The 16,071-nt window shown below is 40.5% G+C and overlaps 1 protein-coding gene across 2 annotated transcripts in view; it reads right to left on the reverse strand.

Annotated features, from left to right (window-relative positions):
- LOC140733276 (uncharacterized) overlaps positions 1-16,071 on the reverse strand; it is a 90,871-nt gene that overhangs the window by 56,385 nt on the left and 18,415 nt on the right. For both annotated transcript variants that reach the window (XM_073056400.1, XM_073056399.1), the window contains exons 7-8: positions 7,528-7,688; positions 1,419-1,565 (exon numbers count right to left, since the gene is read on the reverse strand). In XM_073056400.1, the coding sequence (XP_072912501.1) occupies positions 1,419-1,565; positions 7,528-7,688 (308 nt within the window). The remainder of the gene's footprint in view (positions 1-1,418; positions 1,566-7,527; positions 7,689-16,071) is intronic.

Here is a 16,071-nt window from a genome sequence, read left to right on the forward strand (position 1 = left end):
CCCATCTAGTCCTTTCAACCACATACGTTTCCTCCAGGTGCTCCTGTTTCCTCCCAGAATCCAAAATCATACCGGTTGTTGGTTAATTGTTCATTGTAAATTGTCCTTATCAAGCTAGGGTAAAAAATGGGGAGGGGGGGGGGTTTGCTGGGCAGCACAGATTGAAGAGCTGGAAGGCCTTATTCCATGATGTATCTCAATATTTTTTTAAAATTGAAGATCTTACTGAAAATGTTGTACCAATAACAGTTATAGCTGCACTAAAATGCAAAATATTAGCGTAGTGAAATGGGAGGATTAATGAAGAGATTGCATAATTGGATCTCTCAGTCATCAGAATGCCTGATACTGCATCATCTGAATATCAGCTCTCTTGGAATGATTTGAATCATTGGGTATTTTTTCACCCAAGTCAAAGAATCCTTTCCTGCGCCTCATTTAAAGAGCATTTTTCCCCCTCCACAGCTGTCTTTTATTCTAAACATTGAATAGAAGTGTTTTATAACTGCACCACCCTCTCTCACTGACCTTCTGACTTTACCTATACTTCTCCTCTATCAGACATAAATCACTTGACATCAGTAAAAACTTCATATATCAAGGCAACATTTTTATCAAAATGGCAATTAAATAAATTTGGATTTCTTGTAACAAAGCAGGTTAAAGCAGATGATTACACTTTCATTATATTTGATGAACGTTGCAGATAGATGGCACTGCCCCATTATAGGCTTATAAAACATTAAACATTTAATTAGTTTCAAACCACTTGAAATCACTACATTTTTATAAAAATGAAGCAATTATAAGTACAACAGATCTTGACATTATGTTGTGTGTCCACAACAAAAGTACTGTTTCAGAACAGGACAATATATTCAGGACTCAGGACGATAATAGAACACAGAATAGTACAGCACAGTACAGGCCCTTCAGCCCACAATGTTGTGGCGACTCTTAAAGCCTGCCTCCCATATAACCCCCCAACTGCATCATTTCCTTGTGGAAGCTTTTCTCACCCCTGCAGTTGATGGATTCTGCCCATTTTACAACTATCCATTCCTGACAAAAGCCATCTTCTTAATTTTTAGTTAAAATTTCAGAACGTACTTTTTTATTGTACATTCCCAGAGTATACACCAATTAGTAGCTCTGAACTAGCTGTCCTAGAACTTGCTTTCAGAAGATCATGTTACAGCTAGAATAACTAAGGATCTGTAATTATAGATACATGTGCACAATTTTTATAAAGCATCCCTGTGCAGAAAACATTCATTGTAGCTTCTAGTAACACAGTAGTCTGGAAATAAACAATGTATGCCAAGATTAAAACATTAAAGAGTTAACTTAGGAACAGGGCTCAGGGAAAAACGGGGTGCAATAAGCATTGCATAAACTTGATCCAATTGAACACTCACCATTCATCCTTTTTAAGTAAGTCATCAGCTGCCTGATGAAACTGAGTGGACCCACCCATGGCATTAAAGCACGGATCAGATTTGGGATCCCTGAACTTCTCAAGAATCACTTCACACTTTCTCAGTAGATCATCAATTCCCAGATCCCTAAAAGGAACAGCAAGGACAAATTTCACAGTTCATTAAACCAGGGAATTAAACATATAACTGGTCAAACAAAATCGAGGTAATGACTAAAAGTATTGCACCAGAAAACTTAGATACACAACAGTTGCTATCAGGTGATAGTAACCCTTAACCACTAACCTATTAAGAAATTCCAGTTCAGTGTTTTTTCCATATAGTCCAGACCTCAGAGGTACTCCCCTCCTTCCAACTTCATTTGAGAATACAAAACAAAAATTCTGGCAAAAAGTTTTTTTTTTTAAAAAACAACAAGCTTTAAGCGAGACTTGTTTTATACTGTACATCATAGTGTGTTTTATTTTGCATTTAAAAATAAAGACAAAAACCAACACTAATGGGCCTGCAGTTGAGAGGGTGAGTAGTTTCAAGTTCCTCAGTATACACATAACCGGAGAGCTCACCTGGACTGTACACACCAGATATGTGGCAAAAAAAAGCACAACAGCATCTCTTCCACCTCAGGCAACACAAAAAATTCCTCAATTGCTCAAGATCTGCTACAGGGGCACCATTGAGTGCATCCTGACTGGCTGTATCACCGCCTGGTACAGGAACTGCACCAGCCTTGATCGCTGGGCACTGCAGGGAGTGGTACAGACAGCACGGCACATCCGTGGACGTGAACTTCCCTCCATTGAGGACATTCAGCAGGTGTAGAAAGAAGGCCTGGAAGATCATCGGGGTCACCAGTCACCCCGACCATAAACTGTTCCAGATGCTTCCGTCTGGCACATGGTAATGCAGCGTTAAATCCAGCAGCAATGGGATATAGGACAGCTTCTTTCTACAAGCCATTAGACTAATAAATTCACATGCCTGTACACTGCAACAGAGTCATAACACCAAAGTTTTTTTCTTCCTCATGTTGTGGGATGGATGTAAGATTTAAATTAATTCTGAATTCCAATTCTAAGGGCCTATTTTATGCTCTATCTCAATAAATAAATGAGGTAAACTGAGAATTCTGCTAAATCCTTAGTGGTTTAATTAGATCATGAATTCATTGCCAGTTGAGGGATTTACATAATAAACTTGATTACTAGTTTTTACTTTTGTCCTTATCTACTTCGGCTGCTCCCACCGTACAATAAGAACAAAGCTGGAGCACAGAAAAACACAAGCAGCTAGAACTGCAAAGTGGCTTCTCAGAGCTTGGAATACCCAGCTGCCCTTGATAAATGCACTGCTGGCAGAATTCTTCGACTCTCGAGATAACATGGTGCTGTTGGAGATATTTTATTTTTATTCGCCCTGTAAAAGTGATTCTGCAGCTGTCAATCGTGGGAGTTCCACTGGGACACAACACCCGAGAAAGCTGCAAGACGTGGCCCAATTTACCAAATAATCCACATTGCTTGGTGAAGGGAAGATCAGGTCCAAGCCAATTACTGGCACAAGGCTGCACCCTGATGACATCTCAGAATAGGAATTTGTTCTTAGCCATATGCACTAAACTTGTTCTACTTATCATTTAATGTCAACGATTAGATAACATCTCTTTGCTAACGCACCTCAAGGATGTGCGTTTACCTCACTGTCTCACTCCCTCTACAGTCATGACTGTGTGGCTAAGTGCAGCTCAAATAGCACCTACCACTTCAGAGATGACACCACCCCTGTTGGTGAAACCTCAGATGGCAACAATGAGAAATCAACACTGTGATAATCAACACACACAAAATGCTGGTGGAACGCAGCAGGCCAGGCAGCATCTATAGGGAGAAGCACTGTCGATGTTTCGGGCTGAGACCCTTCGTCAGGACTAACTGAAAGGAAAGATAGTAAGAGATTTGAAAGTAGTGGGGGAAAAGGGGAAATGTAAAATGATAGGAGAAGACTGGAGGGGGTGGGATGAAGCTAAGAGCTGGAAAGGTGATTGGCAAAAGTGATACAGAGCTAGAGAAGGGAAAGGATCATGGGACGGGAGGCCTTGGGAGAAAGAAAGGGGGAGGGGGGGAGCACCAGAGGGAGATGGAGAACAGGCAGAGTGATGGGCAGAGAGAGAGGAAAAACCAAACAACTAAATATGTCAGGGATGGGGTAAGAAGGGGAGGAGGGGCATTAACAGAAGTTAGAGAAGTCAATGTTCATGCCATCAGGTTGGAGGCTACCCAGCCGGTATATAAGGTGTTGTTCCTCCAACCTGAGTTTGGATTCATTTTGACAGTAGAGGAGGCCATGGATAGACATATCAGAATGGGAATGGGACGTGGAATTAAAATGTGTGGTCACTGGGAGATCCTGCTTTCTCTGGTGGACCGAGCGTAGGTGTTCAGCGAAATGGTCTCCCAGTCTGCGTCGGGTCCCACCAATATATAAAAGGCCACACCGGGAGCACCGGACGCAGTATACCACATCAGCCGACTCACAGGTGAAGTGTCGCCTCACCTGGAAGGACTGTCTGGGGCCCTGAATGGTGGTGAGGGAGGAAGTGTAAGGGCAGGTGTAGCACTTGTTCCGCTTACAAGGATAAGTGCCAGGAGGGAGATCGGTGGGAAGGGATGGGGGGGGGGGGGGGGGGGACTTGTCAAACTCACCTCTCCCATTTCCCGCACATCTGCCCTCACCCCATCCGCCCACCACCCCACTCGGGATAGGGTTCCCCTTGTCCTCACCTATCACTTATAACCTAGTAGCCTCCAGGTCCAATGTATAATTCTCCGTAACTTCCGCCACCTCCAACGGGATCCCACTACCAAGCACATCTTTCCATTCCCCCCCTCTTTCTGCTTTCTGCAGGGATCGCTCCCTACATGACTCCCTTGTCCACTCGTCCCCCCCATCCCTTCCCACCGATCTCCCTCCTGGCACTTATCCTTGTAAGCGGAACAAGTGCTACACCTGCCCTTACACTTCCTCCCTCACCACCATTCAGGGCCCCAGACAGTCCTTCCAGGTGAGGCGACACTTCACCTGTGAGTCGGCTGGTGTGGTATACTGCGTCCGGTGCTCCCGGTGTGGCCTTTTATATATTGGTGAGACCCGACGCAGACTGGGAGACCGTTTCGCTGAACACCTATGCTCTGTCCGCCAGAGAAAGCAGGATCTCCCAGTGGCCACACATTTTAATTCCACATCGCATTCCTATTCTGATATGTCTATCCATGGCCTCCTCCACTGTCAAGATGAAGCCACACTCAGGTTGGAGGAACAATACCTTGTATACCAGCTGGGTAGCCTCCAACCTGATGGCATGAACATTGACTTCTCTAACTTCTGTTAATGCCCCTCATCCCCTTCTTACCCCATCCCTGACATATTTAGTTGTTTTTTAATCTCTCTCTGCCCATCACTCTGCCTGTTCTGCATCTCCCTCTGGTGCTTTCCTCCCCTCCCCTTTTCTTTCTCCTGAGGCCTCTCGTCCCATGATCCTTTCCCTTCTCTAGCTCTGTATCACTTTCACCAATAACCTTTCCAGCTCTTAGCTTCATCCCACCCCCTCCAGTCTTCTCCTATCATTTCGCATTCCCCCTCCCCCACTACTTTCAAATCTCTTACTGTCTTTCCTTTCAGTTAGTCCTGACGAAAGGTCTCGGCCCGAAACGTCGGCAGCGCTTCTCCTTATAGATGCTGCCTGGCCTGCTGCGTTCCATCAGCATTTTGTGTGCGTTGTTTAAATTTCCAGCATCTGCAGATTTCCTCGTGTTTGCACTGTGATAATCAGCTAGTTGAGTGGTGTCACAACAATAACCTTGCACTCGATGCCAGCAGGACCAAGTTGATTGTGAATTTCAGGAAGGGCAGTCTGGAGAAAATGCACAAATCCTCATTGAGGGATCAGCAATGGAAAGGGTGGGCAGCCGCAAGTTCCTGGCTGTTAACATCTCGGAGGGGCTTTCCTGAGCCCAACACAATGCAATCATGAAGAAAGCACAGCAGTGTCTCAAATTCATTTGGAGTTTGAAGAGAGTTGATATGTCAAAGACACGTTGGAAATTTCTACAGATGTAGTGGAGAGGTGGCATCCGTCACTAAGGACCTTCACCTAACAGGACATACCCACTTCTCGTTACCACCAACAGGAAAGGGATAAAGACCGTCACTCAATGATCAGAAGCAGCTTCATCTCCTCTGCTGTCAGATTTCTGAACGGTCTATGAACTAATTCTGCACTATTTATTTGTTAATTTAGAATATCTTTATCTCTTTGTACCGTTCTGCTGCCACAAAACACCAAATTTCACATCATATAAGATAGTGATGAAAGTCTGATTCCAATTGTTCTACTCCCACATAAACTCATCTTCTTTAACTTCAGTTTCCACACTCTCATATCACTAGGGCAGTCGAGGATCCTGCTGTAAGGAACGGCTCAGTTACATGGTCATATTATAGCTTTGAAAATCCTACAGGTAACAGGTACATCCCAGTCCATCACAGGTAAAACCCTCCACTGAGCACTAAAACCACTGAGCACAGCTACATGGAACGCTGTCGCAGGAAAGCAGCATCCATCATCAAGAACCTCCCACTACCCAGGACATGCTCTCTTCTTGCTGCTGCCATCAGGAAGGCAAAGGAGTCTCAGGACCCACACAAGGTTCAGGAAGAGTTATTACCCTTCAGCCATCAGGCTTTCAAACCATGGGGATAACTTCATTCAACATCACTGTTTCCACAACCTATAGACTCACTTTCAAGGACTCATCTCAGGTTCGATATTTATTGCTGATTTAGTTATTATTATTTTCTTTTTGTATTTGCACCGTTCGTAATCTTGTGGACACTGGCTGTTTGCCCCTCCTGTTGAGTGCGATCTTACATTGATTTTTATTGTGTTTCTTGGATTTACTATGTACAGCCACAAGAAAATGAATCTCAGGGCTGTATTTGGTGACATGCATGTACTTTCTTTGATCACCATTAGAGCCACAAGTAAAAGCTCAAACAATGAAAAATTAGGAGGCTGATCCCGGGTTGCAATGACCAGAGCAACCTGGCAGGCTTCAGCATTCTGCCAGATGAGGTGCGTGAGTGAACCTTCAGAGAGGCTTAAAGAAAAATCCTTGTGTTCAATTGGCCAGACCCTACCTTTCCTTCCTCTGCCGCTGGCTGTGCAGAAGACTGACCATTGTTTAAATGTGGATCTTAAATTAAAATTGTATAGATACAGCATGTGCGACCTTTGGGGTAATATGGGGCTAAGGTCATCCATTTGCCTTCACGTGCACCATACCAGTAATTCCATCCCAAACCCATCTCTCCCAGCACCAAAACCAGGCATCCTCTCACTAACAAATAACAAAAACATGCGCTTCTCAGGGTGAAATACTCTACATACTTGGAAAGATTGCTAATGAACTGCAGGCCCCATATTCAGACACATCTCCATTCACACAAGGAATGCCGGAGGAGGGAATTAAAGCAGTATCAACATTTCCCTCCCCGAATCACATTTTTCTCCACTGCTAATTACTTTGTATAGAAGTAGACTAGGGTGACAAATGAAATAACAATTCAGCTATGTTTCACTCAAAAATGCCATTGTTCTTTGCTGATACATCAAGATACAATAATCTTTAACGTTTAAACAGCCTATTGAATTGCCTGCTCTGCAGAGAGTACTTTGTTTTTTTTTTAAGAATTTTGAGAAAAGCAATGATTTATTTTCCTTGTTAAAAGAAAATTTATATAATTTAATCATTAACCAATTATGTTTTACTTGGACAGCAACAATGAAGCGTTTCAATGTCTCGTATACACTGTCCATATAAACATTGTGGTGCCTGTGCTCTTGTACTTGTTACACTCTGCAAGATTCTAAGCACGAAATTAACTTCTTGAATAAATTCCAAGCACATTTTAAAGCTAAATATCAAAAAGTGGTTTATTCCTTTAAAAGCAATGGTGTAAACATAGAATTAATGGTGGTTGCTTAAGCATTAAAATTGATACTAAATGCAAATTAGTGCATGATGCTCACCTTTTCCATACTGCATGAAGCTCCATGATGTGCTGGCAGCATTGCTCCAGTTCCTCAGCTTCTGTAGGCAATGACCGAAGACACTGCTGCTGGAGGCCTGCGAAGTAGCCAGGTAATCTCTGGGCCAAGGTAAAATATTCACGGTTAAAGCCATCAATCTCCTGTAATAAATGCAAACATTAGGTTATGATTTTATCTCAATTAGACCAAACTTCATTCTTTGCCTTGGATTCACACTTCCGTTCACACAGGAATGATTTTGGAAAATCCACGCATTTCCTATTCTGCAATAACGACATACTATTTCTACAAAGTGCCATTCAACAAAAGCAAAATCTGTGAGTTAACCTGGATGTGTTTTGTTTGAAGATTTGTCTCTTCACACAAGAAATCAAAAGAATTTAGAGACTCTTGTGTAGGAAAACAAAATCTACAATCAGCTCTTCCATTCTTACGTCACCTTTCTTTGGCCATGTATCGCCATTCCTTGATTGCTTCTGTGTTAAAACCCTCAAATTTCCCTCCTACCAGCACCATGGAAGCACTCAAGTCATACACAAATGACCTGCAGTGCTTACAACTGTAGGTAACTACACACAAGCCTTAAATGATGGTCTTGCCCCATCTCATGAAGGAACACAATCGTGACAATTTGGAGGCCAACTGGATTAACTGTCTACAATAAATTAACCCTTAATATATGTATGTGACAAGAAAATTAAAGGGCAGTTGATGAGCATCGGCAGGGTACAGACAGAAGGAAGGGGAAATAGGATTGATGGGATTAATCTGCATCTTCACCTTACAAACATTCATGAACTCTGCTTCCACAGCCCTCAGAGAGCTCAAAAAACTCAACTTTTAAGAGAAAATAATAATTTCAACTGTCGTAAATGGGCAGCTCGCTATTTTTACATTGATTCCAAGCTCTATAATCCACCACAGGAGAAAACGTCATTTCTGAATTCACCCTGCCAAGACTACTCAAGTCTTTTATGTTCCAATCTAATCCCATTTCACCTTCCTAAACTCCTGCAGCTACACACCAAAGCTTCTGATGTTGAAAATCAAAAACTAAAAATTGTTTCTGTTTTAGGTCCTGTGGACGCAAGCCCAGCTTGTCCAAACTCCCCTCAAGAGCCATCACCCATTCCAGGTTTCAATTTGTTAAGTGTCCTCTGAACTATCTGACTATTCAAAATTCCTCATTGTTTGGCAGGTGACATTTGCTAAACTCCCTTTCCACTATTTGGTTCACTAGAAGCTTTTTTTTAAAAAAAGTACAAGACACAATACCACAAGACAAAGGAGTAGAATTAGACCATTCAGCCTATTGAATATGCTTTGCTATTCTATCATGTCTGATGTATTATCCCTTTCAACTCCATTCTTCTGCTTTTGCCCTGTAAACTTTGACTCCTTCATCAATCTAGAATATATGAACGTTTGCTTTAAATATACTGAAGACCTGGCCTCTACAGCCATCTGTGGAAATGAATTCCACAGATTCATTACCATCTGGCTGAAGAAATTTCCCATCTCTGTTCTAAATAGGCATGTTTCTCTTCTGAGGTTGTGCCCTCTGGTCCTACATTCCCCCACTATAGGAAACATCTTCACAATATCCATTCCACCTAGACAAGGAGTTCCCAACCTGGGGTCCAAAGACCCTTTGGTTAATGGTAGCAGTCCATGGCATTAAAAAGGTTGTGAATCCCTGACTGCAGGCCATTTAATATTTGATAGGCTTCAACATGATTTCCCCCTTATTCTTCTAAATTCCAGTGAGTACAGACCAAAGTCATTAAACACCCCTCATACTCTAAGGGGCCCAAAATTGCTCACAATACTCCAAATGCAGTCTGCCTGATGCCTTATAAAGCCTCAGCATTATGGCCTTGCTTTTAGATTCTAGTCCTCTCAAAATTAATGCCAACATTGCACTTGCCTTCCTTACCACTGACTCAATCTGCAAGTTAACCTTTATGGAACCCTGCACAAGGACTCCCAAATCCAACTGCACCTCTGAATTTGGAATTTTCTACCCATTTAGAAAATAGTCCGCACCTTTGTTCCTCCTACCAAAGTGCAAGACCATACACATCATTATGTTCCATTTGCCACCTATTAGCCAATTCTCCCAAACGTCCAAGTCCATCTGCAGAATTCCTGGCCCTCCACCCATCTACAATATGCATCATCCACAAACTTAGTCACAAAGCCATCAATCCCATCATCCGAATCATTGACATATAACGGTGAAAAGCAGTCCCAACACTGACCACTATAAACATCACTAGTCACCTGCAGCAAACCAGAAAAGGTCCCCTTTATTCCCACTCTGTTTTCTACCAGTCACCCTATCCTCTGCTGACGTACCTTTCCTGTAATGCCATGACGTTATCTACCTTGTTTAGCAGACTCATGTGTGGCACCTTATCAAATACTCTCTGAAAATCCAAGTAAATAACATCCACTGACTCTTGTTTGTCTATCCTGTTATTTCCCATTTGTCAGGCAAGATTTCCTCTTAAGAAAACCAAGCTAACTTCAGCCTATTTTATCACGTGCTTCAAAGTACTCTGAAACCTCATCCTTTTTTTTAAAACTTTTTTTTATTGAATTTTCAGATAATTACAGAAAGAAGAAAAAAAGAATACCCTTCCCCCCTCCCCCTAACATCCCTATAGAAAAAGAAAGAAAGAAAGAGTGCCTGGATATCGGAAGATCCCCACATGCTCCACAGAGTTCATAATAACTTTAGTATATATATTTATTTCTTTCCCCAAATAAACAATTATTTTATCTTCAGAGCACCTATATATTTAATCCTGTCTTTTGTAAATAAGGGCGCCAAATTTTCAAAAATGTTTCATATTTATCTCTTAAATTATAAGTAATTTTTTCAAGTGGAATACAGCTGGAAATTTCATTCTTCCAACTATCTATACTTAAGTATGCATCCGATTTCCAAGTAACTGCAATAGCCTTTTTGGCTACTGTCAGTGCAATTTTTATAAATTCTTTCTGATATTTATTCAATTTGGGTTTCGATTTTATCCCTTCAATATCGCCTAATAAAAATAATATTGGATTATGTGGAAGCTGTGTTCCAATAATTTGTTCCAATAAAACTCTTAAATTTGTCCAAAAAGGTTGAATTTTAGAACAAGACCAAGTAGAATGTAAAAAAGTACCAATTTCTTGGTTACATCGGAAACACTGATCAGATAAATTTGGATTTTATTTATTTTTTTTGTGGTGTAATATATAATTGATGTAAAAAATTATATTGCACTAATCTTAACCGGACATTTATTGTATTTGTCATACAATAAATTTTACCTCTTACTAAAGGAGATTATAGTCAATGTCGATTAATAACTCAATTTAGATGGTCGGCAAATGGTATAAAATATTTAGGTATAAGAGTCGATAATGATATAAAGAACTTATACAAATTAAATTACTTACCATTATTGAAAAAAATTCAAGAAGATCTTGATAAATGGATGATATTACCAATAACATTAGTAGGTAGAGTAAATACCGTAAAAATGAATATATTCCCTAGACTACAATACTTATTTCAATCACTACCAATACAATTACCCCAGAAGTTTTTTCAAGAGTTAAATAAATATGTGAGGAAGTTTCTTTGGAAAGGTAAGATGTCAAGAATATCGTTGGAAAAATTGACATGGAAATTTGATTTAGGAGGGTTACAACTTCCAAATTTTAAGAATTATTATAAAGCAAATCAACTTAGATTTATTGCATCTTTTTTTGAGAAAGATAGACCGGCATGGATTAGAATAGAACTAGATAAAATAGGAGAAAATATACCAGAAGATTTTATATATAAATGGGAATCTAAATGGATACGGGAAAAGAAAGAATCTCCTATATTAAAACATTTGATTGACTTATGGAATAAGATAAATGTTGATGATGAGACAAAAAAATCTTTATTAGCAAAGAGATCTTTAATTCAAAATAGACATTCCTTTTACAATCGATAATCAACTTTTATATACTTGGTTTCAAAAAGGGATTAGATATATAGGAGATTGTTTTGAAGGAGGTATATTAATGTCATTTGATCAATTAAAGAATAAATATAAAGTATCAAACAACACTCTTTATTGTTACTTCCAATTAAGGGCTTATTTAAGAGAAAAATTAGGTCAAGCAATGTTATTGCCGAAATCTAATGAAATAGAAACTTTAATTCAAAAAGGAAAAACTAAAAAATTTATTTCTTGTATGTATAGCTTGATTCAAAAGCAGGCAACTAAACAAGGAGTCCATAAGTCAAGACAAAAATGGGAAAGTGACTTGAATATTAAAATTGAAGAAACAAATTGGTCAAGACCATGAAACCTCATCCTTATTAATGGACTCCAACATCTTGCCATTCACTGAATTCAGGCCAACTGGTCTACAATTTCCTGTCATTTGCCTGCTTCGCTTCTTAAAGAGTGGAGTGACATTTGCAATTTTCCAGTCCTCAGGAACCATTCCAGAATCTAGTGATTCTTGAAAGGTCACTACCAATGTCTCCACAATCTCTTCAGCTCCCTCTGCTGAACCCTGGGATTATTTACAACTGGTCCAAGGTGACTTATCCACCTTCAGAGCTGTCAGCTTTAGTAACAGCAACTACACTCACTTCAGCCCCCAACACACTCGAATTTCTAGCATACAGCTGGTGTCTTCTTGAAGGCAAATGCAAAATACGTAAAGTTCTGCTGTTTCCGTGTTCCCCATTACTACCTTTCCAGTGTCATCTTCCAGCAGTCCAATAACTACCGTACTCTAGGCTCCCTTATACTCTTAATACATCTAAAAAAAAATTGGTATCCCCTTTTATATTATTGGCCATGTTACCTTCACCTTTTCTCTCCTTATGGCTTTTTCAGTTGCCATCTGTTGGTTTTAAAAGCTTCCCAATCCCCTAAATTCTGAATATTATTTGCTATATTTTATGCCCTCTTTTTTACTTTTATGCTGATGTTGGCCTCCCTTGTCAGCCATGGTTGTGTCATCCTCCCTTTAGAATACTTCTTAGTCTTTGGGATGTATCTATCCTGCTCCTTCCAAATTGCCCCCAGAAACTCCAGCCTTTGCTGTTCTGCCATCATCCTTGGTAATGTCCCCTTTCAATCAAATTTTGCCAGCTCCTCTCTCACACCTTTACTCCACTGTGAAATTGACTAATTTGACTCTGGCTTCTCACCCTCAAACTGCAAGGTAAATCCTCTCGTATTATGATCATTGCTTCCTAAGGGTTCCTTTACCTTAGTCTTCCTAATTAAATCCAGTTCATCATATAACACCCAATCCAGAATAGTTGATACACTAGTGGGCTCAACCACAAGCTGCTCTAAAAAGCCATCTCGCAGACATTCTACAAATTCCCTCTCTTGGGATACAGCACCAACCTGATTTTCCTAATCTACCTACTTAATGAAATCCACCATGACTATCATAACATTGCCCCTTTTACATGCCTTTTCTATCTCCTGTTATAATTTGTATCCCACATGCTGGCTACTGTTCAGAGACCTGAATACAACTCCCATCAGGGTCTTCTTACCCTTGCAGTTCCTTAACTCTACCCACAAGGGTTCTACATCTTTCAATCTTGTGTCAGCTCTTTCTAAAGATTTGATTGTTTTTAACCAATAGAGCAACCTACCTACCTACCTGTCCTTTTGATACAATATGTACTCTTGGATGTTAAGTTCCCAACTGTGATCTTCTTTCAGCCATGGCTTGGTGATTCCATAGTGTCATACCTGTCAGTCTTTAATCGTGCTACAGGAACACCTACCTTTTCCATATACTGTGTGCATTCAAATACAACATCTTTGGTCCTGTCATCGTTGCCCTTTTCTATATTTCCCCTCATATAACACTTCAACTTATCCTACTGACAGTAATTTTGCCCCAAATGCCTCCCCACTCAAAGTCTCACTGCAGACTGCATATACTTATATACCAACAGCCACATCCTTAGTTCCATCACTCTGGTTCCCATCCTCATCAACATTTCTTTAAACCCTCCATAGCAGCTTCAGCAAACTTGCCCACAAGGATATTGGTTCCCCCTCCAGTTCAGGTGTAACCTGTTGTTTTTGTACCCAGAAGAGTTTCCAATAATCCAGAGTTCTGAACCCTTGCCCCCTGCACCACTTTTTCAGCCACTCATTCATCTGCCAAGTCATCCTATTCTTACCCTCACTGGTGCATGGCACAGGCAGCAATCCAATGATTACTACCCTGGAGGTCCTGCTTTTCAGCTTTCTACCCAACTCCCTATATTCTCTCTTCAGGACCTTCTCCCTTTTCCTACTCATGTCACTGGTATCAATATGTACCACAACTTCCAGCTGCTGACTGAGAATATTGTGGATGCGATCCGAGTCATCCCTGAGCCTAAAACCTCCAGAGAATCTCCTGTCTGCTCCTCCAACTATGGAATCCTCTATCACTATTTTACTCTTCTCCTACTTCAGTTCTGAGCCACAGAGCCAGACTCAGTGCCAGAGACCCAATCACTGCCGAATGTCAATGAATAAAATTCAATCCCCCTAATAATAGATAACATGTTGCCTACCCAAATTTGGTGATGTAGTAACCTTTTGCAAATCATACACTAAGGACACCCAGATCTCTCTCCATCTTCGACTTCTGATTTTAAATGACAGTTCATCTTCCTATCAAACAGAATTATTTTCCATTTTCGCACATTACACTTTATACTATTCATCCTCCTGATCTGTACTCCCTTGTAGCCTCAGATTCTGTTCAAAACTTAATTACTGAACTGGCCTGGCTCACCAGCACATTCAAAAGGAGGCTATTGGAATTTTCACCCAATGTTTGTATGAATAGTTAAAAATAAACAGTGTGGTACCAGCAACTACACTCCTGGCATATTACTTGTTACTCTAACTAACCAGAAGGTGACCCATTTATGCCTGAATTCTTGCTCTCTGCTGGCCAGCTGTTCTTCAATCCATGCAAATATGTTTGTTCTCACACCATGAGCTTTACTTTTTCCACCAGAATCTTTGATGTGGAAGTGTAGCGACAATATATCCAGTGGTTCACCTGTTTCCACACTATACATTACTCCAATGAACCACAATCAATTGGTCAAGTGTAATTTCCCTCTCTGGGTTTGCCTTGAATTTTTTTTGAACTGCCTATTGAAATGTCTTTAGTAAAAGCTGCCAATTTTCCCATGGCAGTTATCAGCTAACCTTGGGTTCCCAGTTTTGTGTTTGAAGAAAAATTTTCAATTTTTCTATGTAATTGAACCTTCCATAAACTCTGGGAGTTACTTAACCTCTGTGCTCATCCCTTCCTGAGGTAAAAGAGTTGCGCTATCAAGTGATTGTATCTGCATTCTTTGGAGCCAAGAAGAATGGGGGCAGGGGGTATATTTGAAACACAAGGTCCCCAGCAGGCATAGCAGCATAGATATTGAGATATTTTTGGTAGAGGTTAAGTATTGGACAGGGGAATTAGTTTCAGGCCAAAGAGCCACTCTTAAAATCAAGATATAAAGAAACCTCTTCTTGCAGTGGGCGTTGAACTGCTGCAATGCTCTGTTGTTGAATAGCCAGGACTGTTGCAAAGTGCTTAGGATGCCAAATCCAGGCTTTTAAAATCATAGTTAAGATTAAACAAAACAAAAAACCCTTTTTATCATCATCATGCTCTGCAGCTTACAAATCATTTTACAGTAACTCTTAGTATGGGAGCTGGCCGCTTCCAGCAGACTCCGGGTAAGAAGCACAAGAGGGAATCATCAACATCAAAAGTAGCCTTAAAACAAACTTTGCAGCATTATATTTAAGGATGATAAATAAAATATACAGCAGAGCAGGATAGAATGAGAGGGAGATTGTATGGGGTGGTTGGTTCCTAACCAGCATTATTTAACACCATCATGAAAGTGCCTCAGCTTCAAGCTGGAGAAGGAAAATATAATTGAGATTGAACAGTGAGTGCCCACTTGCAACATTCTTAGTACAAGCTATGCCAGTGGATAGTGGTCAGAGGTTGGTTCAGAATTGTTAATCCCTGCAAGGAACAAGTCACTGTTACCCAGGACTGCTGGTGTGGCCATGAAATCATAACCCTAGGTACAATGAAAGGAAGTTATAGGGGGAAAAATATTTAGAATGTTTAGAGGCAATTTTATTCACCACTGCTAACATTTACATTAAACACAAAAACACATTTCTGCTTTAAAAGACACAGAAACATATTGTATCCCATGACAACAGCTTTAACATCTGTGCAATGTTTCATTCATATATTTTTTAAATATATACCAAGTGGAATCATTTGGGTTGCTGATGTTACATTTCTAATCATGTTAGTGACTGAATACGAATTATTTTTATATTATGCTTGTTCGTTCTGTTGTGAGAAGCTGTGCCTTGAGGAAAACAGCAGGGACAAACCACTCCATGGTGAGTTAGGCTTGATGCAAGAGGTACTACGATTAACTTTCCTGACATTAAG

Source organism: Hemitrygon akajei, chromosome 9, assembly GCF_048418815.1.
Source record: "Hemitrygon akajei chromosome 9, sHemAka1.3, whole genome shotgun sequence".
Taxonomy (NCBI): Eukaryota; Metazoa; Chordata; class Chondrichthyes; order Myliobatiformes; family Dasyatidae; genus Hemitrygon; species Hemitrygon akajei.